The sequence below is a fragment of the Mauremys reevesii genome, linkage group 5 (genome assembly GCF_016161935.1).
Source record: "Mauremys reevesii isolate NIE-2019 linkage group 5, ASM1616193v1, whole genome shotgun sequence".
Taxonomy (NCBI): Eukaryota; Metazoa; Chordata; order Testudines; family Geoemydidae; genus Mauremys; species Mauremys reevesii.
Window position 1 is genome coordinate 21,425,346 of NC_052627.1, and position 26,600 is coordinate 21,451,945.

General features: G+C 43.7%; 1 protein-coding gene across 2 annotated transcripts; it reads right to left on the reverse strand.

The window, feature by feature from the left end:
* Window positions 1-701: 701 nt before the first annotated feature.
* On the reverse strand, window positions 702-22,560 carry PPM1K (protein phosphatase, Mg2+/Mn2+ dependent 1K). Of its 2 annotated transcripts, XM_039540719.1 has the most exons (8): window positions 22,445-22,532; window positions 19,160-19,293; window positions 15,572-16,089; window positions 14,481-14,581; window positions 5,886-6,051; window positions 5,203-5,347; window positions 3,921-4,055; window positions 702-3,456 (listed from the first exon to the last, which is right to left on the reverse strand). In XM_039540719.1, exons 3-8 carry the CDS (start codon window positions 16,009-16,011, stop codon window positions 3,325-3,327), a joined length of 1,119 nt encoding a protein of 372 aa, XP_039396653.1. In that variant the 5' UTR covers window positions 16,012-16,089; window positions 19,160-19,293; window positions 22,445-22,532; the 3' UTR covers window positions 702-3,324. The 2 variants fall into 2 exon arrangements, with proteins under 2 accessions (XP_039396653.1, XP_039396652.1); XM_039540718.1 differs by lacking the exon at window positions 19,160-19,293 and having other exon boundaries at window positions 22,445-22,560.
* Between the last annotated feature and the right edge of the window lie 4,040 nt (window positions 22,561-26,600).

Sequence of the window (26,600 nt, forward strand, 5' to 3'; positions counted from 1 at the left end):
TCACTAGGGATTAAGTGGAAATCATCAGATTTGTATCGTTACCAAGGCTGCAGTTGTCGCAGGAGAAAGGCTAGTAGTACTGCACACTGCAGCACTTTGTTCTCTTCTCACCACTTTATTATCAGTGGCATGCATTCACAAAGCAGCACTCAGAACATACACTGTGAGTGGAGGCTATTGTAGTACCCATAGAAAGATGTGGCCTATCTGTGTATTATGGATCTATGATACTAAACAAATGACTTTAGCCGGAGTCCTGTGGTTAGTTTCTCTATACATGCAATAGCCACTTTGAAAGCCTTGCTCTCAGGCCTACACATTTAAAGTTCTGAAATAAACCGTTGAGTCCAGAAGTGCACAAAGAGACGCAGAGTGGAAAGATGGCCCCACTGAAGGCAATGACAAAACTCCCACTGACTTCAGCGGGGCCAGTTCATCCTAAATGCTCAAGGGAAGAAGTGTTTTGTCAACATCAAATACAGACCCAACCCACATTTATTGGGGAATCAATTTGTTCCAGACTGAGAACCTGTTCTTACTCCCACTAATGGCAATTCAGGGGAAACAGGGCTGGGCCCGGGACTTCAGACACAAACCCATAACCCAAAGCAAAAATCTTACTCCAAACCCTCAGCAATGGGAGCTGGGGGAAGGGAGGGATTATAATTGTAAAACACTAATATACACCCATTCCAGTGAGCTATGCAATAGCATTGGATATAATATATATATATTTACAAATATTGTTTCACAAACTCTTTACTTATAAAAGCAATATAAATATTATTTACACCATATAATACACTCCGTAATGAGACAAGCAGGACACTTTCTATATGCAAAGCACTTCAGTACAATATTAAGCATAGTTGCCTAAAGGATGCTCATGCATCTTTAAATATATGCAAACAGAAACATCTGGAATGGCTGTACAAGTTTGAGCCTGGGCACAGGAAGGGTTAAAGTAACAGAGGTTCAAGATTCACATTGTAGTAAGTGTTTGACCAGGCAGCTCAGCAGAATTTTCCCTCAGGTGATTTATTTCATTTTAAAATCTTTCTTGCCAGAAACAGGTCCAATGTGAAAAATATGATGGCAAAACTAATGAGAACTCAGCTCCAATTTCACTCTTCCTGACTTTACTTACACTGGTGTCTAGCTAGTGTAGCTCTGTTGATGTCAGGAGAGTTGTGCAGCTGATTTACAATGGAGTAAGTGAGAACAGAACTGGGTGCTCTCGGACAGATCTTTAGCTGGCCTGAACTGGGGCCTTTCACAGAAGTCAACAGAATCTGGCCGTTTGTGCCTAATTTGACACTGACTCTCATATTCCCCCTTCCACATTAAAAAAAAAATGGAAGAGGAAAAAAGAAAGAGATGCTGTCAACTTGAAATAAATAAATAATATTTCTGTCTGAAAATCTGGCAGCTACTGTTATTACAAGCAATACCCAAGGCTAAAAAAAGCTAAAAAATTAGTTAAAAACAAAAAAAGTGTATTTCTTCCTGTGGTGGGGTGTCTATCCCACACTGGCATGAAAGGGGTTAACCCCAGGAGGGAGCAGTGGAGGGGAGGCCTCCGAGCGGCCTAGAGTGGCTGAACGGACTGCAACCAATCGGAGAGGGGTTGCAGGGAGCAACCAATCCGGGCTCAGCAGGGCTCATGTAAAAGAAGCTGCGGGGCCAGATTTGGGCAGTCATGGCCTGGAGCTCCAGGGGTAAGGGCTGGGTTCCTAGCAGCTAAAAGAGGCGTTAGCACCATGGACAGGGCAGCTGCTGGCAGGGACCGGAGTGAGGGAGCACCTAGCCGGCTGCTGGGACTGAGTAGCAGGGCCCTGAAGTAAAGGTGAACAAGGTGCTGGGGCTGCGGGGAAGTGGCCCAGGGAAATGTACTGAACAGTCAGAGGGGACCCACCCAGCAAGTGGCTGCCAACTACAGGGGCCCTGGGTTGGCACCTGGAGTAGTAGATGGGTCTGGGTTCCCCACATTTGCCACTGATGGAAATGGGTGGTCGAATGGGCTGCAAGGTACTGGCTCCCGGAAGGGGAAAACACAGGCAGGGACAGGGCTGGAGGGCCAAGAATGAAGAGGACATGGCAGTTCCTGGAGAGGCTGCCAGCAGAAGTGGGATAGAGTGACGGGGTGCAAACCGTGGATGGGGGATGTCATCCTTGAGCTAATCCCCAGAGTGACCAGGAGGAGGTACCAGTTCAGCGGTGAGTGTTGCGCCCCAGGACACTCCCCTTTTTCCAGTTTACTTTGTGCACTTGATGGCATCCTGTACACAGTCAACTAGCAGCTGGCTTTTCTGGAGAGCACAAAAGCCCTTACCCATTTTTTAAAAGAATTAAAACATTCCTGTTGCACTGTTTCCAGGGAGCTCAACTAGCAAATGGCATAGTTAGAAATTAAATCATTAAGAAATGGAATTCAAATTTACAATGCCCCTTAATTTGAAAAATACGCAGCTTTTTGCACCCCTGTAGACCAGCTTCATGTTCTTCTCAGTGAAATTGTGCCAGGGGTTTACAAAGAGGACTGCAATGTGGCCTCCAAATCCCACATTGGCCAGAGACGTAAGACAGCAGAGACCTCACAAACTCCAGGCCATTGTAGGGAATCCCCTCTGCCCCCAGTGGCAGCATATCTGCCTTGGCTGCCATGCATGTTTGGCTCCTGGCCTGCACACATACTTCGACTTGCAGAGCGTGGAGGTCAAGGTATTTTTCTGCTTAGCAGTATTAATTTAGACAGGACTTTGGGGCTAAACTTACACTATTGTGTCAGAGGAGCTTGCTGCATAGAATAGCCTCTTCCTGAATCCTCTCTAGCCATGCCACTATTTTTCACATGCTTCTCCTGAAGCGCAGAAGGACTTTTTTGGTGGCTGTGACACAGTGGAAGACAAAACAGGCACCTTTTGTCTCCTCATGATTACGTGTTTGCTCCTCTCCCCGGTGTTTTGTGCACAGGGGGGAGCACAGGGCTCAGTCTATCCAGCGTATCAATCTTTCACAGAGAACTAGATAAATCAGTCACAACAAAACATGTATTGATTACTGCCCTGCACCTAGTCCATCTGCACAAGACTACCCATCATCTTCTGGGATTAGAAACAAAAAAAGTCAGTAAAATGAACACCTGCCTAAAATCTGAAAACATCAATTAAAATGGGACATGTGCATGATTAGGGTTTGTTACCCAGAAAGCAGTAAGCTTACTATTTTGTACAATAGTGGGAGAAAAATAAATGGGCAAGATGTGTTCTCCTGTAGCATGTGACATACAGGTTATTGCACAGTAAATCTGATTCCAGCAGGTCTTCATGCCCACCTTCCGCTCGAGGCAAAGCTGCGGCTGAATGAGAAGTTGACCTCTGAGTTTTTGTATTTTCCCCACGCTCCAAATGGTACTATGACAGCAGTGCTGTTATCTTCAGTACCATACAGTATCGCCTGAGAAGAGAAATAAATCATTAGAAGAGATAAGTATTATTATGATAAAGTACTATTTATCTGTGGGATTGAAATGTTTTACAAAGGAAGGAGAGTATCCAGCCCCACAGATCCAAGAGACCCCGGGCCTCCAGAGAGCCTCTGTCTCCAGCACCTGTCTCCTCCCAGCTCTTGGCAGATTCATTGAAGCAATTCTGCCAAGGGCTCCCACCCCCCAGGTGCGGTGATGCCTGGAACCCCAGGTGTTACCCCCAACTTTAGCCTGGGTTTGGGGGGGGGAACCACATTTCTTAAATACTCAATCCCACTTCAATTGGTGCCAATTTGCTGCCATAATATCATCTATGCATTGCAACAGATCTGTCAGTCTGAGCATATTCAGCATTACACAGTCTATTCCCTGCTAAACTGCATTGTCCCTGCATCATCAACAGAGCACTAGTTAAGCCCAAAGCCAAACATACCTGCTCAGTCACAACATGGGCTGCTTCCGGGGGATCGTGGCACTGGTTAATAAAGTCACATATCTCTTGACTGTTCACCATGAAGTTAATGCCATCTGTAGTAAGGACCAGGAAGCTATCGCTTGCATGATGCAACTGTAATTAGACAGCACAATATAAATCATCTTATAAATAAATCATTGCAGGGCAGAACAGTTCTACTTTTTTTTTTCTTTGTTACAACAGACTTTTCCTGTTGCTGCATGTTCCTCCATTTTCTGCATGGGTGATACCAACAGCACCAAAACTCTTAACTATGTCACCACATTGCTTTAAAGCCCTGGCACACAACAGTCAAGATAGCCATATTCCAAACATCATGAGGAAATCACTTGAGGGTGCTTCCAATGCTTGGTAAGAACCCTGTCCTGGGTTCAATACATTGAGTCCAAAAGCCCGGCAGCTCGGTGTATTACCCAGTTACCAATGAACAACCTCAGTTATTACAGATTTTAAGGCAAGAAAGGACCATTATGATAATATAGTCTGGTCTAACAGGGAAGTGTGCTCTGCCCTCGCTCTGGCAACTGCCCTAAGAACACCATCTATATTGGTCCACCTCAAATATGACCCCCTCAGCTTCTGACTCTTACCAGCTGGAGGTGAGGGAGGAGATACTGAGAAGATTAAGTTTAGGTGAGGATAGAAAGGTGGGAAGTGGTGGTTGGGGGAGGAGGGGGCAGAAACTGAGAAAGCCGTTTAATTGATTTTGAGACACTAACTCATTTTTCCTCATATGCTGAACAACTGTGGAGCCCCAATAAAATGTTTCACTTACACATCTCCTGTATTCCTCCCTCAGAGGTGTGCAAAATACACACGTCTGCTATTTTTTTTAAATTATTTAAATTCTGGACCAACCTGTGAAAATCAACATGTCAACCCCACTGCTGAGGTGACACTTTCCTTTCAGCATATAACTAGTTTCAACAAAACACAACGCTCATTACAGTTAACAGATGGCTGTCGTGCTTTTATTCCCTCCCCCCTCCCACCCCCACCCCCACACAAAACCACGCTATTTAAAATCAACATTTATTCATGTCAACATTTATTACTGGGGCCAGATGCTGTTCAGTGTCGGTCTGGAATGACCCCCCTGACTACAGCATAAATGAGATCAGAACTTGGCCCACAGTCAGACTAAAGGTCCCAATAGCATTCTGACTGCTAGACACACATGCTGTGCACACTACAGGCTCCAAAGGCTCAGGTTCAATGTCCCCTATTAATCCCCTCTTACCTGAACCCTTTTAGTTTCTGGCTCTGCTGTTACTCCACTGGTTTTAAGATCCAAATCTCCTATACTCCGTGTCATTGCAAGTCTACCATTCACATGGGGCTGACCCAGACTGTTCCATGCTATAAAGCCACCACATTTCCTTATCCTGTCCAAAACACACAATAGAAGAAGGAAAATATGAAATAAAGCTCAGACCAACAATAAAAGGTGAAAAATTCCTGCCAGTGTCTTTAGCTTGGATTATACCATGCAGAGGGATGGGAAGGGTATGGAGGCCCAACCCAGAGACATTCGCAGAGGTCAGACTTCTATTCTGAAGGACTTCAGGAGGGGATATGGTTTAGGAGGCTGAGTACTGGGCAAGGAACATGAGCACGAGTTCTAATTTTGGCTCTATCTCTGTGTCCTTGGAGAAGTCACTTAACCTTCCAGCCTCAGTTCTGCACCCATCTCTAGATAGAGAGGAATATTGTGAGGATGAGTTTCAGGATGTAAAGTGCTTTGGGCCAGATCCCCAGACCCAGTAAATCTACCTAGTGCCATTGACCTCAGAGGAGCTGCACTGATTTACACCAGCTGGTCCTATTTATTTACTTTGATTCCCTTTTACTCAGAACAAAATTAGCCAAGAGAGTTTGACCAAGGCTGTCCCAAGTGATGTTATTAGCATAACTGAGCTGTACCTTTCCTTCTCGTCCTTCCTTTCTGGAGTATGATCAATGGTGAGTTTTAGGGCCTTTCCCTTTCGACACAATAGGGCACGACTGTCCCCGACACTGGCCACAACCAGTTCAATACCATCTCGCAGCAGGGCCACTGTTGCAGTGGTCCCAGCGTTCAGCAGGGTTGCTACAAACATCACATAAAAGAGAGAAGATTTAAGACTGTCCAGCGGCGTTGCTGCATTTATAACAGAACAATGGTTTTAATGGTCAAAAACATGTGTGGTCTAAATTACGCAGTCACTAGATTTAAGTTGCAACTAAAGCTATGAAAATAATGGACAGTGGGTGGGGGGAACATGCATGGGAGGGGGAGGTAAAGGTGTTCTGTGCAACAACATGGCTCCATGCAAAGATTGCAAACGTAATAAGTAGGTGTCGGGGGGGGATAACTGCTCTTTGGGTCTGTGGCAAGTATATTTTCTATTCCAGTACCTCAGCTTTAGATATTGGAATGTACTTGGGCAATTTACATGGGAAACAGTCAGGATAAATCCCACTGCGGAGCTTTCCTCCTGTAGATGCACGTGGGTAATTCAGCAATGCTAATGAGAGTTGGGTGTATGCTTTGAAAGAAGAGACATTTTATATCTCTTTCCTAGCCCCAGGCTCCAGGTCCTGTCAGAGTCGCTATGATCTGACCATTTCCCTCCCTCTGCCAATAGGCCAATGTTGCATCCAGTATTTTCCTAGCTGTGCAGGAGACGACTCCCTTCTGAGCTCTCCAGTGCCACTCAATTTGTTGGAAGGGCCACTGCCTAGAGACCAGATGTGCTCCAGACCTGATTCTGCCCTGCCTGGCACCCTGTGCAGTAATCCATACTGGTGCAAAGCAGCTGGGAATGCTACTAAATCACAGTCCACCAACTGCCTTGGTGGTGGCCTTTTACCCAGGTATAAATTAACTACACAAAGTGCAGTGGAGTGCAAGACAGGTCCTCCACTGCCTTCCCCTCTTTCCGCTATCCCTTGTGGGTTGAACAACATGCTCGGAGCTGGGGGGTTGTTGTTTTTTTTATTAGAATGGATTAACTAATGCAATTATATTTAGGGATTCTGGTTTCAAATACTCATTTGCTTTAACATCCTTGGGAAAAATCATTTTGGTAGGTTAATATGAATTGTGACTGCACCAGTTTGAGTACAGACCAGTTGTTTCATTAGCAATGAAGTAAATCCCCAAAGCTAAAAGAATTACTTTCTTTTTTTTTTAAAAGAACAGCTCCTCCTTTATTGCTAGAGCACACAGTGTATGCAACTATGACAGAGGGAGAGCTGCTTCACATGCTTCTGCGGTGAGCTACTGCAGAGGAAAGCATGGACAGGAAGAGGTACAGCCTAGAATTTACAGCAGATGTGAATTCAGTTGAAAGCCCGCTTGGGACCAGGCATTATTCTGGGTTTTTTCTTTTCAACTGTTAGTTTTTAAAAACAGATTTTAAAAATTACAGCCGGTATTTTGTTGGTTTAAGCTAGAAATCCAAATCCCCGTTTATATTCCTCTATTTCCAAATGAGAAAGTAATAATAATTGCAGATATTCCTGCAACCACTCCTTTTCCGTAAAGAATATGGACTTCAGTCTTGCCCACACCTATTCACAGTCTAACTGTGCATCTGGGGATTGACTGACTGGGGGCGTCACGAGGAGCTGGCAAATCCATCTTTGTGCCAGGGCAATCTCCAGTTGCCCCATTAGGGCCCAAACCAATTTCTTTAATTAATGCATTGTGGGTCTGGTCCTGATGGATACTAAGCACCTACTAACTCTCATTGTGGTCAATGAGAGTTGCAGATTTCAGCACATTCCATAGTCAGCCTGTGTCATATTTACAGAGCATGATTTTCAGATGCGTTGACCACTGGCAGCTCCAGTCAACATCCACTGGAACTGTGGGCGCTCAGCACCTCTGAAGGAGTTAAGACTTGTAACGTGCGTGGGAAGAATTTTTCATGTGGGCAAGGTTTAAAGATGCATTGAGCCTTGTTGTAGAGTGAAAACAGTGTGAGTTGACAAATGAAAAAATAAAGCAAATCCATAAAACAGTCTAAACTAGACCGTCAGTACTATTAAAACAGGTATTACCACTGCACTGAAGTCTCCTGGTTCAATAAGTCTCTATCAATTATGTCCTCAAACAAAGTATCCATCATTATACGTCTCAACCAACTCCACTGTAATTTGTATCAGATCTTTGATTATTTTGGGGCTCAGATACAGGAAGCAAAACCAGATTTTTCCAGCCACTAAGCTGGCTGTAGCTTTTAATTTTTTTAATGAAGTGTTTGCATTTTATTTCCAACGTTAGAAGGCCACACAAGAATTAGTGTGCTGCAGGCCCACTCTGAAACATGCTTAAAAATACGCCATTAAAATTCAGCAGTGAAATCAGATATTTTAGCAAAGCCAGTAAAATACCTGTTTTAACCAGACAGGTAAAGCAAAGTGAAATGAAAAGCCTACATAAAACTACCTTTAATTCATGCTAAATGTATTTTGTTTAGAAATTAAAAACTAATGAGGAGTTGCCACTAGCCTCTGATATCATTCCTTGCGTTTGGAACTGCAATGCCAAGTATCAAATGCTATATTCTAGAAGGCATACAAGAGAATTATTGCACAAGTTATCAAATTTCTCTTGCGACTCTTTAAATATTTGGGGATGTGCCTCAACTCTTTAAGGCACAGCAAACACACACATCCCAAATACTCTTGAGTATTTAAAAAAAAAAATCAAATCAACCTTCAGAACCAATTCTAGGGATATTACTGAAGAGCCAGACATATGTATGGCAAAGCTGTAGTAGGTACATAGTTAACAGGCATCTTACAAATACCTATAGACCAAACAAAAGCTTAACATCATTGTTTGGAAATATAAGTGCCACTCATGCTCCCTTCGCTGGGCCTGATTCTGCTCTCAGCAAGACCACGCATGAAGGTAATACTCAATGTGAGTAAGGGAGGAAGAATCAGGCCCTTATTAAATTAAAGGGGCTTCAGACTCATTTGGGTCACTAACACAGTTCCAAAATCTAGGAATTGTGAATGTATCAAATTTCTAGTGCTTTACTACTATTGCATCTTAATTTATTTGTTAGCACTTTAAAGATATGCTGCATCAGCACATACATTGGTTTTAACGTTTAAAAAAATTAAAAAGTAAAAAAAAGTTTTCACTTTTTCCTAATAATATCACTATAAAACTAAGATCTTTCAATAGGTTCTTAACACTCACTGGACAATTTTTACTGCATGTCATCTCAACTAATGAGACAAAGAGGATGTGGGAACCTTCCAGTAGTCCAGGCTAGGAACCGCCGGACTCCTTCACCTGGGACAAAATTAAGCAGATCTCTCTTTCCACTGAAGCCCAGCATATAGTGTCCAGGGCCTCCAGTTCTAGAGCTGCTGACCAGGTACAGTCTCTGCCACAAATAACACGTACACAGAGGCAAATAGGAAATTCACCCAGGGATTTTGTTCAGACAAAACAAACCTGCAACACGGGGGATGACAGAATAAGAGCTGCAAAGCAAGGGGAAGTATTCACGCTGGGTTTGCCTGCTCTGCTTTTCACAAGTGGTGTGACAGAATAGGGAAGTCTTATGACAATGCATAATGTCCAATTTGACCATGCCTCAGTCTTGTCTAAAGACGTACATGGTCTCAAATAGATTCACTTTTCACAATGATTTTCCTCCTTACACTTTCACTACAGCGGTGTGTCACCTCTGTTGTAGCTTCAGCCTAAACAAAAGCCACAAAGTATTTCTGTAACAGTACTGGGTGACCAAACAAATCAATGGAAAATGCCCAGCCATCTCGTATTTGGCAAAGACTGATGTTCTAAAGAGCATTTCAAGTACAGTCTATGGATCAACCTGATTACAATCTTCATTTCTAAACAAAAAGGTTCCAAGAAACTGACTGCTAAAAATAAACAGCTTTATAGCCATTGGATATAGACTCATGGATCGTCATGACCCTCTGAACACTGAATGTGGATAAAAACTTAAGAAAATATTTAGATTAAGAGTCTTCTAACTTGATTAGATAATAACCAAGTACCATTACCAAGACTCAAACTTTTTAGGTTGATGACTATAATATATACAGCAGCTCTCTCTTTTCCTCAGTGTTGCAGGTTAACATATTTAAAAGAATAGTCATGTTTTTGAATGGTAACTTTAAAAAAAATTGATTCGGTATTTTATTCTCTTTATAGAAAAAGACCTTCACTATTTGTGCAGCATAATAAGATTTCAAGAGTGCCCCAAACAACACACACAGATACATCAACTAACAACCAACCTTGTTCAATAAAATGGCTATTCTAGATATGAATGGCCAGTGTGATTAGGGTCTGATACAATGAGCACTGAAGTCAATGGAAAAATTCCTATTGTCTTCACTGTGTATTGGACTAGGCTTTCAATAAACTGAAGCAATAGCGGCACCTTACATGGCTGTCCTAGGCCAAGTCAGGAGAGTTGGTGGCAGTGTTTTCATCAAGAAACCTTGGACATACAGCACCAGTCCTCTATAAGGTTGAGAATGTGCAAAAATGATCCATCATGAAGGGTCTTCCGTCACATGCTAAATCAGGGTCTCTCAGCTGGCGGCTGGGAAAGCTTCCCTTCAGGGCCAGCAGAGGATGCAAGGAAGAGAGAGGCACTGTGGGGACAGGGAAAGCTGCAGGACCCTGGATTTATCCCCAAAGCAACAAGGCCAAAAGAGAAAGTAAAAAAAAAAAAAAGCCCCATTAGGAAAGTAATTGGTACTGCTTTAGTTCTTTAAAAAGTTTGTGTTTATTCAGCTCTGGGCCACTGATATGGGGAGAAAAGGGCAGCTTTTTAACATTTTAAGAAATACACGGTCGAGATATCTAGATCAGAAATGTAACAAACTTTGAAGTTGTACATGCTTGTAGGGAACATGGTCCTGGATCCAAATTAGTGGGAGAAGGAGCTTGTTGCATTAATTGCACTTTGCTCTGAACTGAAATTTACAAAGGATAAAATCTTCGCAAGATTCAAAAAGGGACTGGACATGTACACGGATAGTAAGAACCTCCAGTTATAACAGTTAATTTGAGCAGACATTTTTGAAAGAGATATTAAACCTTCAGGGTTTAAGCCAAACTCTGTTAGGGATTAGAGGGAGCCCTAACGTGGAGGGCAGATTATCCTGCATGTGCTGACTGTGAGGTTTCTATGCCTTCCTCTGAAAAATCTGGTACTGCCCCAGTCAGAGACAGGATACTGGACTAGATGGACCACAGTCCAGTATGGCAAATCCTGTGTTTCCTAAAGAGCCCATAAAACCCATCAGTCTATGTGCAGCACAGAAGACACAGCACTGTAGTGTTGAATGTGTAGCTTTTTTTACACTGGAAACTTGATGTAGGCGTTACTTCATACATTTTTTTAAATATTTTAGTACCGGAAGGAGTGATTTAAAAATAAGGACCACAGTTCCTTGAAGAATGCACAAATTGTAAGACCTGTTCGATTTCTGCCATAATTAAGTAGATCGTCTTTTTAAACAGCAACTTAAAAAACTCCATCTTCCCCAGATTATCTACTGTTTTAGTGACAGAGATTTGCCCAGTGAGGCCCAGATCCTGCAAACATTCATTCATATATATATATATATTTTAAGTGTGTGTAGTTCCATTGACTAGTTTGCAGGTGTAAACAATATCAAGGCCTCCATCATCCTAAAAATCCACTGTACTTAAAAGAAAGAGAAAAAAAAAGAGGTACAGACCACCAGCCCAAGGAATTAACAGATGGAGTCACCTATCGGAAACATTTAATTGAACTACTGTCTTCCAATACCCAGCGTGAGGCAGGATTTAAATATGAAGACCTGGCTTGGGTGCCATCACACATGTCTTAACCAGCCAGTATTCCAGGACCATTGTTTCCAAGAGACTTTGGTGACACTCTTGACTCTATCACATCTAGAATAGCCAAAAATAATCTGTAGCTTTGCTAACCAACTGTCCCGACAGTGCAGTTAAGTTGCATGTATCCTCATCAGAAAAACAGTTCAATTTTATTTAACGTTTCAAACAAAAACAGTCTCAAAAATATTTACAGTTTTCAACACCACACATGCAAAGAGTTAATTACATGAATTCTATGTCTTTACATCCCATTACTCCACTCCTTTATGGCCTGCTTTCAGGGACTGCTCAGCACCTGGCAAAGAGTGCTGAGGGCCTTCAGCTCCTCCTAGCTTCTACAACAACTTGAGGGCAGTCAATCCCTCAAAGGAGGTACTCAGCACCCTGCAGAATGAGGCCCTTTCACATCTGGATACCACTTCCTGATGACTGTCTCTACTGAGAGTAGGATAAGAAGCAATAGACTTAATCTGCAGCAAAGGAGATTTAGGTTAGATATTACGAAAAACCTTCTAACTATAAGGGAAGTTAAAGCTCTGGAATAGGCTTCCAAGAGCGGCTGTGGAATCCCCGTCATTGGAGGTTTGTAAGAACAGGTTGGACAAACATCTATCAGAGATGGTCTAGATTAGCTTGGTTCTGCCTCAGCACAGGGGCCTGGGCTTTATAACCTGCTAAACTCCAGCCCTGCATTTTAATGATTCTATGAAATTACTCATGAAAACTAACATACCTCTGCTTAATTTTCATATATGCTTGAGCTGTATTAGTGAAAAGATTTTACCCAGTGTCTCGGCACTGCATTTGTTTAGCTGTTCTCAAAGTTTACCAGCATTAGCATCAGGTTCTTAATAAGTTAATGGGGGCGTTTTCAGAGTAGTGCCTAGTGGTTTAGCCATGCTGCTCCTGCTAAAGATGGTGAAAATTGCAAAGTAAAATCCCAGACAGCATTTTGAAAGCCCACCCTTACTGCACAGCCTGTCGATTAGAGAGTCTCTTTAGCTAGTTCAATAAGACCTAAGTACTAAATGTTGTAACTATTTTCAGCATAACAAAATCGTATTTTAAGTACCATTGTTTTCTCTCATTACACTGTCGTTCTCCTCATGGAGCTGCTGTGAACACGATAAACTTCCATTGAAATGGGTCACTCTAAACAAGCTCTTTTAGGAACATAGTTTGACAAATAAAACAAGGGGCCTTCAAGATAAGCCATTCCTACGGAAGCACTTTAGATCATTCAGGTGGGTGTGAGGCAGACTCATTCTTACCCCCTCGGTAAAAACTCTAACTTCACAAATTAAAATATGTGACTTAACTCTTCATCTCACTCCCCAAAGTCGGGTTCAAATAACCAGAGGTTACTAAAAGGGTAATGCCAATTATTTTGTATTGCTTCTTCAATCAGGTTAAAAATCACTTTTAAATCAGTAAATACCACCTTAGTTTATTGTTTTTTAAATGGGTCTCTGTTTATCCATTCATGCTGTTTACTTTTTGTACTTCAGTTTGAACAAAAACTGGGTCAGTCAGTTTCACGTTCTAGTTTTCACACACTAGACAACACAGTAAGGTTTGGCTTGCAAACAGCAAAGGGGAACATTTCAATGCAAACCAAGAGCGTGTGCTGGCATTTTTTAATGTCAATGGGATCAGCAGTGCAACTAGGGTGACCAGATGTCTCGATTATATAGGGACAGACCCGATTTTGGAGTCTTTTTCTTATATAGGCTCCTATAACCCTCCATCCCCGTCCCGATTTTTCACACTTGCTGTCTGGTCACCCTAAGTGCAACATTGGTGTAAAATGGGCTTAGCCAACCACAGGAGTAGCACCCCATTGTCACGTAGCCCTCTGGTGACACCAGCTTCTCAGGGCCAATTTCCCTGTGCTCCTGCAAGCTCCAGATATTCTAACAGCCCCTTGGGCCACTGGCAATCAGCATACACATATGCTAGTGGAATAACTCAGCACACAGCCAGCCCAGGATTTGGGGAATACTAAAATTGCTTAATGCCACCTTTATACACAAGCCGTCCTGAGGCATGCAGCAGGCTCCTTGACGTAGCTGAGGATCTGGGGCATACTTTTCCCTACTGACTATGTCCCCTTCTCTTTGTGAAACGTCACTACATTATTTATTTATTTGTATAGCAGTAGCATCTGTCATATTAATCTCTCTGAACCTAGTTTGTTACTTAATTGCCGCAGCAGAGCCAAGAGGGAACATTTAGACACTGTTTCTTCTAAAACCTACAGAATTAACAGCATTTTTTTTTTAAAAATTGGTGACAGTGAATTTCCCATCATAGAGTGTTTAAATATATACTAAATATGAACCATTTGGTAAATAAGCTACTTGACAGGATAAAAGCTCAGTGGAATGTTTGGCAAAAGTTCAGACTCATATCCGCTCCCCAGATAAATTTCAGAGAGGGTTTTCATATCATTTCATTCTGAAGTGCTCAAGCGTGATTGATGCCAGTTGTTTCATTTGCAAGAAATTCTGAATGCAAATCCTTGTGTTAAATAAAATTGCTTTCAATATCCAACCTATTTTATTAATACAAAACACCGCCGCAGCTATTTCTAAAACCATTTCCCCCACCACTGCAAAGTAGGATACAGTCGTTCTACCTACCATCAACAGATAAGTGAGCATGCCTCGCAAATGCGCTGTCTATTTCTAGAAAAGCTTTGGTCAACACGGTTTCCAAATTCTTCTCCTGAGAAAGGAATTCTCTGGAAACAAAATAAAGACAGGTTCAACTTCTTCCACAAAGATACCTCTCCATCTACAGCAGTTTCCACAGGCTTGTCTTCCCACTACAGAAGTTGAATCACGCTATATCATCCTTTTGAGGTAACAGGAAGCCATTAGCATTCTTCCCTGTCCTCCTGATATAAGGGAATTTGACCTTCAGTACTGGTGATTTTTAATTGTTGCATAATCCTGGTTTATGTAGAAAGTACGCAGCCTTCGTTTAAGCCACTTTAATTATGCAAATGGAGTGGTGCAAGTGGTACACCTTGCACCTGTACTGCAGGCATTGCAACCTGTAACTCCCACATGCTCTTGGCAGGCCCAACCCTGGAGGATGCTGTGCACCTTCAGTTCCCCAGTGAATTCAATGGGTTTGGCTAGACTGGGACTGGTGGGTAAAATCCCACCCTCCCCAGTGCAAAAGATCCATGTAAGGACTGAGACCACTTAAGCCTTGTGTTGTCCCTTTGCACAAGGGAAGTTTCACCATAGGCGAATAGAAGAGGGAAGCACTACCTACCCTCTTAATTGCTACGAGTGCCCACAGGACCTGACTTTTCTATACTTCAGAAGGGTAAAAAACGAATTGCTCATCATGGCAGCGTCCAATCTCTGACACTGTTCTGGCACCGGGGAATCCTTCTCGACTCCAGAAACAAGAGGCGAACAGTGAGACAGAAGTGCCACCAAGTTTTATATTTCAATGATCAAAATTACGCTATGTGATGGTGGGAAACTCACTTTGTCTCTCTCTGCTGCAGTCCCCTCGTTCTAAACTAGGGATAATCATATTTACCTTTTCCTACTCTGTGTGTCTTGTCCATTTGAACCGTAAGCTCTCCAGGGCAGGGACTGTGTCTTACTATGTGTTCGTTAGCGCCTTGGACAAGGGGGCCCTAACCTAGTAGACACTAGTAGTAATGCAAATAATAAACCAAATGCCAGGCATCAAACCCTTGCTTACGTACTGAATGTACTTTTCCATGTACTTAGCACAGAAATCAGCTGCTGCAGCCCCGCCATGCCCATCATACACTGCAAAATACAGGACATCATCTGTCAGCTGAGCATAATCAAACCGGTCCTCATTTTCCTTCCGCTTTCCAATCTGGCTTGCGCAGCCCACCTTGGCCAGACTGATTTTGGGAATCGGCTTCCCATACTTTATGCTGGGTGGGAGGAGTATGGGCTCATCAATGCGATTGTCCCAGATACCAAAAGCGTCCCACGTGGCTGGACGCCCACTGCCGTCTGGATCGAAGCGGGAAGCCCTGCGTTCTGTGGTGGAGCTCTGGCACACGGCAGTCAAGCGTTTGTCGTCTTGCAAGAGGAGGGATGTCAGCAGCGCTCTCCTTCTCACTTGATACCCTCCATTTCTAACCAAATTAATTAAAGCAGCTGTTGACATAACTTGATTCCACGAGCTTTGCAGTGAATGAAAGATCAATATACAGCTTCCGGAATGTCTTCACGGACAATGAGAGAACTGGTCAGGAAACAAGAAATACAGAAAGGGGAAATTCAAGTTATACCACCCAAGAAACATTTTCACCATCGGAGATCATTAATTGTGGACTGCATTGCCCAGAAGCAGCTGGAAAGATCCATCTGCAGGATTCACTGAGAAATAATCTTACTCAGACTAGCCCACAGGTGGGATTTAAATATATAGTATTTCAAATAGACCAAAACAAGGCATTGGATGATGCATTTCTGCTGATCATTTGCTGCTGACCACCAACTGTAATAAAATGAACATTAGTGGCAATGACTTTATTGCTTGGTTGCTCAGAGAAAACCACCACAACTCACACAGTAACGTGATGAGAGTGAGCATATTATAAATTACCTCAGATCACGCAACTGCTGAAAAGCTTGCATTGTTGCTCTATAGGGAAGTAAAGAATATCAGACTAAAATGACACAAAATAGAAATATACAGAGTTCCACTTTTTTACCTAGTTGCCAGCACATGAAATTTGCCAGAACTGGGCATCACGTACTTTTCTCAGGGCCTGATCAATATTTTCCAGAACAGATCAGTTAACTGAATCATAACTCTCCCTCTTCTTCTGGAAGCGACAGTTTTGTATTAATTCATTTAAGAACCCTCTTTAAAGTATTTCTATGAACTCACACACTCTTTTTTCATAGATAACTTTGCCCAAGTACACTCTTTATAATTTTTTCCTCTGGAGTTCTGTGCTACTTGACGTTTAAATTAGATTCCTCAAATAACACAAAGAAAGTTCTCACCTGTTTTCATGTATCTCTTGGTGTCCAGACCACTTCCCAAATCAAACAGAACAGTCATTATCTCAGAATAAATAAAATAATAAATAAAATACCCCAATGATGATTCTGAGAGATAATAAAATGAATGAAAACTGGACAGCTAAAATATATCTGTTACCCATAACACTTTATTTAACTTTATTTAACATAAAGGGATTAAAAACAGACAGGCTCCAGGTAGATTCCATTGAGTAATAATCACGGCACAAGGATCCACAGAGTTACATTAGAGATACTATATATTTGGCCTATTGCCAACAGTGTGCTGTAATGTCACTAATTATAGATATATTCTGATCACGCTTTTATCTGCAGCATTTGAAATACTTCTGTATAAGGAGATGTGCAAGGTTATTTTTAAAAAATCCTAGTCAAAACTCTGCGCTTGCCAAACCTACAATGATAGGAAATTCAATAAGCAGGCATTTTGTTGGCAATAGCTGTACCATGTGCTTTCTGGTGGTGCACGTTAAACTTGTTCACTGCTCAAAGAAATGAAGGCTGGATGGGAAACCTCCCTCGCTGCGCTTAGCTTATCTTTAATACAATTCTTGGTTGATGAAAGGAATGTTTACTCTTACCATTTGTATAAGTGATGAAAGTCAAACATGCTGTGAAGTAATTTGTAATAAGCCAATTTAGAGTTGCATTATGGATGATTTTGGCCTAACGTGTAAAAATGGTTAAAACAGTCGTTTCAATGGGTAGCTAGATTAGAGATTGTAAAGAATATAGATATTTCAATATTTTAAAGCCAGATGTCCAAATATCTGAAGTTTATTATTCCTCTCCATATAACCCTATACCATCCCATCCTTTCAGTAATATCCTGGGTCACACAGATGGACTATTATTTTCCATTTGTCACCTTCACTCACCTTTTCAGTAGGTTAACATCCTTTTGTACAGCATGAGAAAACTGAAATACAGGAGTGGCTTTGGGATTCACTTCCAAGTGTGGATTTGATGCAAGAGGAACACAAGTGTTCACTATACTCAGAGCTCACAATACTGCAGCATGAATAAGAGCACTATTCTAACGCTCAAGTAACCATTTAACATTCATTTTCCACCAAATTCATCTCTCAAAAGCTAATCCTCCTCCAGATTTGTATAAAACACTGACAACTGGGGGGATAAACAAAAGATACAGGAACTCAAGCTTTATTCTGCCACAGCACATGACTGCAGTGTCACTGTTTACAAGACATTTGTTTGTATGTAAAAATACAGCAAGGTTGTTTGGCAATACATGACTGCTGGGAAAAACAAGATGGTTGGACAAGAATAAAGTATTCTTCATGTATCTAAAGTGAAAGCCCACCTCAGATTGCTACAGATAGTAGCCACTCTTTTTAAGTGGAACTCTACATTGATCAGGTAAATTGTACATGTTTGGGTTTATGAAAGTAGTTACGGAATGTAATCTTACAAACATACTATCCAACGAAAATTCCACAATAGGTCTAGCTGTACAAAGACCCTTTCACATGATGACTTTTATTCTTGGAATAGTGGAATTTTTCAGACTGCTACCCAAAGAAATGTGGAGGAGAGTGTGTGCCGTCCCCAAAGGGTTAAGACACTGCACAAATATATATGTACAAAGAAGAAAGTGACCTTGCTTTGAGTGTTTGCCAACAGTGATCAGGACTACCTAGCAACCAAAAGGAAATTGTTGTATATTTAATATTTATAAGGGAGGAATAAAATATTGTGTGAAAAAAATCTGCATTTACCTAGACCAAAAAAAAAAAAAAAGCATGAACTACACCTCTACCTCGATATAACACTGTCCTCGGGAGCCAAAAGATCTTACCCCGTTATGGGTGAAACCACATTATATCAAACTTGCTTTGATCCACCAGAGTGCGCAGCCCCGCACCCCCGGAGCACTGCTTTACCACGTTATATCCAAATTCATGCTATATCGGGTGGCGTTATATCGAGGTAGAGGTGTATTACCTTCTTATCCTCTTGCTTATACAATAAATAACAGGCAGAGATTAATTTAAGAAGCTTTACATTTTTACAAAGAAAGAAATGACCAACTTAAATATACATTTCTAGCCTATTTCACATGTACAAATAATCAGCAATTATTTTAGACAGAGTGGTTTTGAGCATTTCAACAAAGCTATTGGTTACACCAGAACAAGTATTTTTAAGCACTCCATATAGCCTTGATCTTCCAAGTGAGAATTCACGTGCTTCAGTTTAAACACATGAAGAGTCCAATTAAAGTCAATGGAACTACTCACATACTCAAAGTTAAGCAGATGCACAGGTGTTTGCAGGATCAGAGCCTTAGTTTTGAGCGGTATCTTTCCCATGGAACAATCAAACCGAGAACTAGGTCATGCCCTAAGGACCCTTCACATGCAGCTCTCTTATCCTATGGAGAAAGGGGAAGGGGAGCTGTCAGTGCAGCAGTCTTCCCCCCTTTGTCCCCACAGGTCCCATGGAGCGCTCTCTACATTGGTAAATGGAGATGGGGAGTGACCAGGAGTGGGAGCAGATACAACTGTGCCCCCCACCATCTCTGCGGAGTTCCGCAGGTAGTTAGCAGAGCCAGTGGGGTGGCCTTACCTTTTCCACTGAGCCCCCAGTGCAGTGAGGGAACCAACCTTCCCCTCTTTAAGGACAGCCCTGGGGGAAGCTGACGTTTCCCTGACAGGAGAGCACCACTGGAGACTCAATGTGAACAAGGAGGGGTGGCCAGGAGGCCAGAGCTGGCGTGGAAGCATGCAAATGGCTCTGGCTCCGACTCCTCTGGATCATGCGTTCACAGAGAAGACAGCCCACAGGTCCCCAGTGAAACAAGGTAGGGGAAACTCTGCCAGGTTCTCTTCCTCCCACTTACTCTCTCTCTCAGGTTTACAGTGGGAGGGCGTTATTTGGGCCTCATTTATTCCAGCAGGGAGGAATGGCGCAGCCCAACACTGGGGGGTAGAGAAAGGAGCTTCTTGCTTGAGCTCCCAACATAGACTCATAGATTCCAAGGCCAATCTGCCCTCTTGTACAACACAGGCCATAGAACTTCCCCAAAATAATTCCTAGAACAGATCTTTAGAAAAACCGCTGATCTTGATTTAAACATTGCCATGATGAAGAATCCACCACGCTGTCCAGTAAATTGGGGGGAGGGAGGTTCTCAGTGCAATACCTCCTTGGGGAACTGCAACATGCTTCCCTTACACAGCCTGCCTCCTTTCTTGTCTTTTGGGTATATGGGGCTCTCCTCACCCCATAGAACAGCAGGGCATCAGCTGGGCCCACAGAAAGAGGAAAGAAGAAAACTAAGGCCTTGTCTGCACTACAGGGGAAATTCGATTTAAGCTACACAATTTGAGTTACGTGAATAGCATAACTCAAATCGACGTAGCTTAGACCTACTTACTACAGGGTCCACACTACACAACGCTCTCCCTTCGACTCCCCCTACTCTCCTCGATCCGGTGGAGTACAGGAGTCGACGGGAGAGCAATCTGCGGTCGATTTAGCATTGATCGCCACTCGTCGATCTGCCGGTAAGTGTAGACAAGCCCTAACTTTGATTCTCAGATGCTTGTGCTTCTAAATCTGATGTTTCTCAGGGTAGCTTAAATGAAACATGAAACATTTTATTTAAACAATGCCTTTTATTAACTCAAATCTATATTTTTATACCCTTCAGACTGAACAGTTGTGTGGTTTTTTTTAATTTAAATGCTACAGTGGAAATTCATGTCCTGAGTCTAAATCCTTTTACAATTCTGAGAAATGGATCCTGGATTACAACTGAGCTGCTCTTAAAAAAAGATGTTTTGTTGCATGAGTAAACAGTGAGGCTATGCCACGCTCCAGGAGAACAGTGATTACCCAGGGAGCCAGCATCAATGACTATATAAAGTTGGAGAGCTATGAGAATTACAGCAATAAAAATAATTGTTCTTCCTACAATGCAGCATGCTTATCTGCAAGGAAGGAGACAAATGAGAGAAAAGCAGGTTTCATTTCCGTTTCCCCTACTACAAATCCAGAAAAATAAAAAAATAAATTTTTTTAATGTCCAAATTTTTCCCCTTTTTGGTGCCGTTACTGAGACTTTTTTGCAGGATGTGGATATCTGGCTCTTTTCTACACTAGTACCGCCAGTAATCACCTTTTGACAAGTGTCTAATCTAGGGGCAGATACCAAGGGCAGCAGCCAAGTTCTACTGGCACAGAAACTATGTAGGTTACGAACCAGCATTTACAATCTACTTTCACTGACTCAATAGTGCATCCTTGTTAAATCACCGCTACCTCTTTGCTGGGGGCTAAACCAAATATTATTCTTATATTTCAGCATCAATGCTAAGGGGCAGTGAGTTGATTTTATGCTAGGGCTAGTCCATTATCAAAACCGTTTTCCAAATCTTCAATTGCACTGACTGGAGAATGGTATTGCTATGGGGGGGGGGGCTGTGTGGAACCACAGACAGTTGTGATTGACAGTGCAAACCATAAATAAACAGGGCGGCTGGGAATCCGATCCTGGGGGCTGGATAGTGGATTGATTTGTTTTTAGAGCCGGGGGCTGTGAGTAGGAGAAGCTACTTTGGTTACCCGCTGGAAGATGGCAAACGCGCAAGCCCCAATGACAAGACCCTACAGGGAAGAGCTGGCAGCGACAAGGCCTGTGCTCACGACACGGAGCGGACCCACCCCCAGCCCAGCTGCCTTGCTGCAGGGAGGCGGGAACGCGCCCCCATGCTGCTATTTCTCCCCCTCCCCATCGTCGGGGACAGCACAGCAGCGGCGAGATATCAGGAACCTTCCCCTCCCCCCCTCCGAATTTAGAACTCCCCGGGCCGAGTTCTAGAACCCGCTGGGTTTTACACCGCGCCGCCGCCGCCTCTCTGCTGGTGCTGCAAGGCAGCGCCATCTGTGCCCGCAGCCAGCGAGGTAACGAATGGACCCGGCCTTTCTCCCCGCCTCCCCTCTCCCACCCCCCGCACCCCCAGCGGGGCGATCGGCTCCCAGAACAGCAACCCGCCGCGGCGCGGTGCCTCCACCACCCCAGTGCACAGCTGGGAAAGCGAGGGCCAGACACTCCGCGCGGCGCGCCCGATGCACGCTCCCTGCAGCAGCGAGATGCTATTCAGCGTTTCCCCGCGCACCAGAGGAGGCGGGGGAGGAGAACTCCCCGGTTTATTTTTAAGCGAACAAAAAAGCAGTTAAGGCTCGACCGCGATCGGTCTGTCTGTTCCGCTCACTGCCCGGGGGGCAGAGGCAGCGACATGCATGTAGTGTCCGCGCCGCGATCCGTGCCGTGTTAACAGGCAGGGCTCATGTTACCGCCCGCACTTCGAGGGGTGAGTCTGATGCAATGGCAGTCGGAGGCGTTGTCCCTTTCGCCGAAGCCAACGAAAACGTAGCCTGGGCGAGCAGAGAGCACCCCAGACCCAGGCAGACTGGGCTGGGTAGGTGCGGCAGCAGGACGAAGACGAGACAGAGAGAGATTAAAGGAAACTGGGAGGTTCAGAGCCAGGCTGGAGGAATAATTTCAGCCCCTCTCTTACCTGGCTGGGACCGCGTTAAGGGAAAGCCTGCAAAGGCTGTTTCGCCCGGTCTTTTCAATGCACCGAACGAAGCCACCGGGACCGACTGATCCTCCTCCCGCAGCCGTCTCGGAGAAATTCTCGAAATGTTTTGCGGCAATTGCCCAAGTAAAGGAAGAAACCTGACTCCCCGTCACGCTGGCAGCTCCCTTACCCAATAGCTCCACAGATGGGGCCGGGCATGCCCCCGCCCTCCTCTCTGCCAGGGCCAATGGCACCTGCGAAACCGAACGAGCCTCCTTCCCTCTCCCTGGGCCCCATTCTGCTCTCACTTAGCTCAGTGAGATTCCTTCCTGTTCCTGCCACATCTCAGTGGAGTTACTCCTCATTTACACCAGTGTGGAGGGGGGAAATCAGGCATAGTCCCTAACCTGCATGGCAATGAAGTGAGTGACAGCAGTCCTATCCCTGGGGAGAGCAGATTTCCTTCCCACCCCCTGTTGGCCCTAATGGGAGTGGGCAGGGTTAGGTGTAAGGCTGTGGGATGTGCCTGGATCTTTATGAAACTGGAGAGGAGACCAGTGGAAGATTAAATTCTCCTTTGCTTAGTGGCTAAAAGTCAGAGATCCGGCTGGGCAAATTGCATCCAGCATACTCTGAGCTGCAGAGACCCTAAGAAGAGTGCAAAGAGCAGTTCAGGATGTAGACAGGAACTGTTTTGCATCTTAGTTATTTATTGTTGTGGAGAATAAATAATTCACTCTGTTTGCAAAATCAAATTATTTGTCTCTGGGCTCCCATGGAAAAAGCAGCAAAGAGTCCCGTGGCACCTTATAGACTAACAGATGTTTTGGAGCATGAGCTTTCGTAGGTGGATACCCACTTCGTCGTCTCATGCATCCGACGAAGTGGGTATTCACCCATGAAAGCTCCTGCTCCAAAACATCTGTTAGTCTATAAGGTGCCACAGGACTCTTTGCTGCTTTTACAGATCCAGACTAACACAGCTACCCCTCTGATACTTGGAAAAAGATGTATCAGAGTCACCTCTGACCTTGGATCATGTCACTCAAATGATTGGTTTGAATCTCATCTGTAGTGTGACAGAATCAGGTACACAAAGTTTCCAACACATCTTGCTGACGGCAACAACACTATGTTCCTACGTGTGATGTGTGCCAGGGGGAAAAAAACAAATGTTTCCCTGCCAAAAGTTGATCACGGGATACTGGAAGGCTGCATTTTTCACTGATCCTTTCAGGACCTGATATTAGCCAGGATGGGCAGAGATGGTGTCCCTAGTTTCTGTTTGCCAGAAGCTGGGAACGGGCGACGGGATGGATTATTTGATCATTTGTTCAGTTCATTCCCTCTGGGGCACCTGGAGTTGGCCACGGTTGGAACACAGGATACTAGGCTAGATGGACCTTTGGTCTGACCCAGTTCTTATGCAGGGAGGCAATACTTGTTACAAGCTCCTAAATTCTTTAGCTGGTCCTTGGCTCCCCTTGCATTCTGCATGCTTCTGTAAGGGAGTTTGGTTTCTATGGCACTTAGACCAATCTCAGGGCCTCCAGGGCCAGGGGATTTGTTTAAAAGCGCTCTCTATCAGCAGCCACTGGTAAATACTGAATGGGTAACTTCACGGAAGTTACACCTGTCCTATCTTCCTATCTCTGCGTCCTTGACCCATGTTGGGCAGCTATCATTGGACTGATCAGGTGTGTAGCTTTAGATACGGGGAGAGGGATGCTTGAAATTCAGTCGCTACTTGGCAATGACTTATTATTTCATTTCCTCTTCCGCGCGACCCCAGCATGCCCCAGTCCTCCCCTCAGCCCCAGGTTCCCACACAAGTTCCATGGCTTCCATTCTGGACTCTGCAGCAGGAACTTTGTCTTTCTACATGTTCATGTCATGTCACCCTGATCATTTACCTCCAGGCAGGGCACACAAAGCTGATGTCTTCTGTGGGGGACTTAGCTTGTCAGTGGGGCTTCATCATACCACAATGGGAATCTCTTCTGGGAGGAGCCTTCAGCAGGTTTCTCCGGTCCACCAGGAAATTTGGGAATCCAACACCACATCCTTTTTCTCCTCCAATGGGGAAACAGACAACTGCTCTTCTTCACCCCTTCCTGGGAATCAGTAGTGGCAATCCTACCGATAGCTGATAGCTCTCAGTCCTCTCAACCAGCAACTTCCCTCACTATTTGCCACACATCTTAATAATTATAACACGTGGGCAACACTCTTCCCAGCAGCCATTTCCTCTCTGTGCTCCTGGTCTGTGCAGCATGAACTTGAGTAGTAGAAGAGGAGCACATGAAGGGAACAAGCACTTCAGGATGGGCTGGCAGAAGGATTCATTGTCATCATCAAAAGCAGGGCCACCTTGTGTGCCTCCCTAGAACGTGGTACCTATGTAGCTGCCAAGTTAGACTGCCGAAAGCTGTCCCTGGCTAGATGTGTTGTCCCATGAGCTACATCTTCTGAAATGAACTGAAACAAGAAGTCAGTGGTCTATGCCATATTTTTTATTGGGTGCAGCTCCATTGCCTTCAACGGAGTTTTGTGCATTTTACACCAGCAAAGAATTTGGCCCAATAACTCCTTATTAAACCAGTTACTAGTATACATATTTTACTATAGCTAAGAGTAGAATCACATTAATCACTGGTGTAACTCCACCAAAGAGAATATAGTTGCACTACTTGAATCTGCCCCATTTCGTGTTCATTTTCTGGAGAAGAGTAATACAAAAATCATAAGTTACGTATGGCAATAGATTAAAATAATAAAGCCCTAAAGAAAGAGAGTCTCATCTAGTTAAAAAAAGACCAGTTATTGTTTACTCAGATGTTCCCCTTCAGAGTTATTTGAAGGAAAGAGAGGTGGATTTTCTGCAGTACACACTTCTCTTCCAAAGCAGTTGGTTGTAGGGAAAGAGCTGACTCATCTTCAGGTAACGCATCCCACAAGGTCACTCTTGTGTCATATGGTGCCACCAAAATGCAATCTTTGACTAGGCACAGAATCCAATGAGATTAATTGCAAAAGCTTTTGAAATAAATCCTCCCATTAACCTTACCCTATCTACTCAGATCAGAGAGCCTTCACAATAGGAATCAAGGGAAAGGAAATCATCTGGCATCACTGATGAAGATGAAGAAAGGGCAGCATCAGCTTTATTCAATGTTCAAAGCAGATGGGATTTTTCTTTATTTGGTTAAGATTCCTGCAGTATTAGTACTTCATAAAGTGTAACCTCTGCCATTGTTTTCCTTGTGTCTTGCTTTGACATCCAAATCCCATCACTTTGGCAGACTCATTACAGCAAGTGGCGTTACATAAAAGGAAAAGATTGTCAGACGAAACTAATCATTTGGAATGCCCAACTTGAGACACCTTAAAGACACCTAATTTTCAGAGGGCTTAGCACTTAGCCCCCTTTAAGGTGTCTCAAATTGGGCACCCAAAAACTGAAGCACCCAAAATCACTAGGAAGATCTTGGCCATATAGGTGTATGTGCAAAGTCATCACAAGGCAACTGTTTTACTCTTTCAGAGCTACCCATGGGTATTATCATCTTCTGCAGTGCCAGCTTTACTCGCTGCTGTGAATCACACTTGAATGTCAGTTGTCCCTGTTCCAAATCCTCTATTGTCTAGCTAAATAGGCCTAGCGTCAGCCACAGAATCAGCACTTCCATCATAATAATATGTCTTAGCTACTAAATGTATTCACTTCTGGTTTCCAAGTGGTAGAAATGCAGCCAAAGAGCCTTCTAAAAGAATCCATCCCAGTGGTCTGCATGTAAAACAAGAGTTAGATAGGCATAGCAGCAGCCAAGACCCGTCAGAATGTTATGTGGTTTCCAGAAGACGTACATCCTTCTCAGCATTCAGAATTGAATCCACCCTGGCAAATCTTACAACTGTGGCGCTAGTGTTCACTGAACCTTTCTTTAAGCAACACAAAGAAAATAAACCCTCTCTGGAAAATACTAATTCTGGAGTCCTAAAAAGAGTTGGAATTTTTCCTGGCGGGAGGGAGGGGTTCCTTTCTGAAATGGATCCAAGTGGTTCAGGGCCCTGTCAGTGATGAGAAACAAGGGGTTAACATTTAAACGCAAAGGCTCTTATTGGTGTTACAGTAGCAGCGAGGGCCCCAACG

Excerpts from the sequence above, each read along its gene's own strand:
- PPM1K (XM_039540718.1), bottom strand. The coding sequence starts at position 16,011 with ATGTCAACAGCTGCTTTAATTAATTTGGTTAGAAATGGAGGGTATCAA. Across the intron at positions 14,582-15,571 it reads TACATGGAAAAGTACATTCA|AGAATTCCTTTCTCAGGAGA; the intron begins GTACGTAAGCAA and ends TTTTGTTTCCAG. Across the intron at positions 3,457-3,920 it reads CCCATGTTGTGACTGAGCAG|GCGATACTGTATGGTACTGA; the intron begins GTATGTTTGGCT and ends TTCTCTTCTCAG.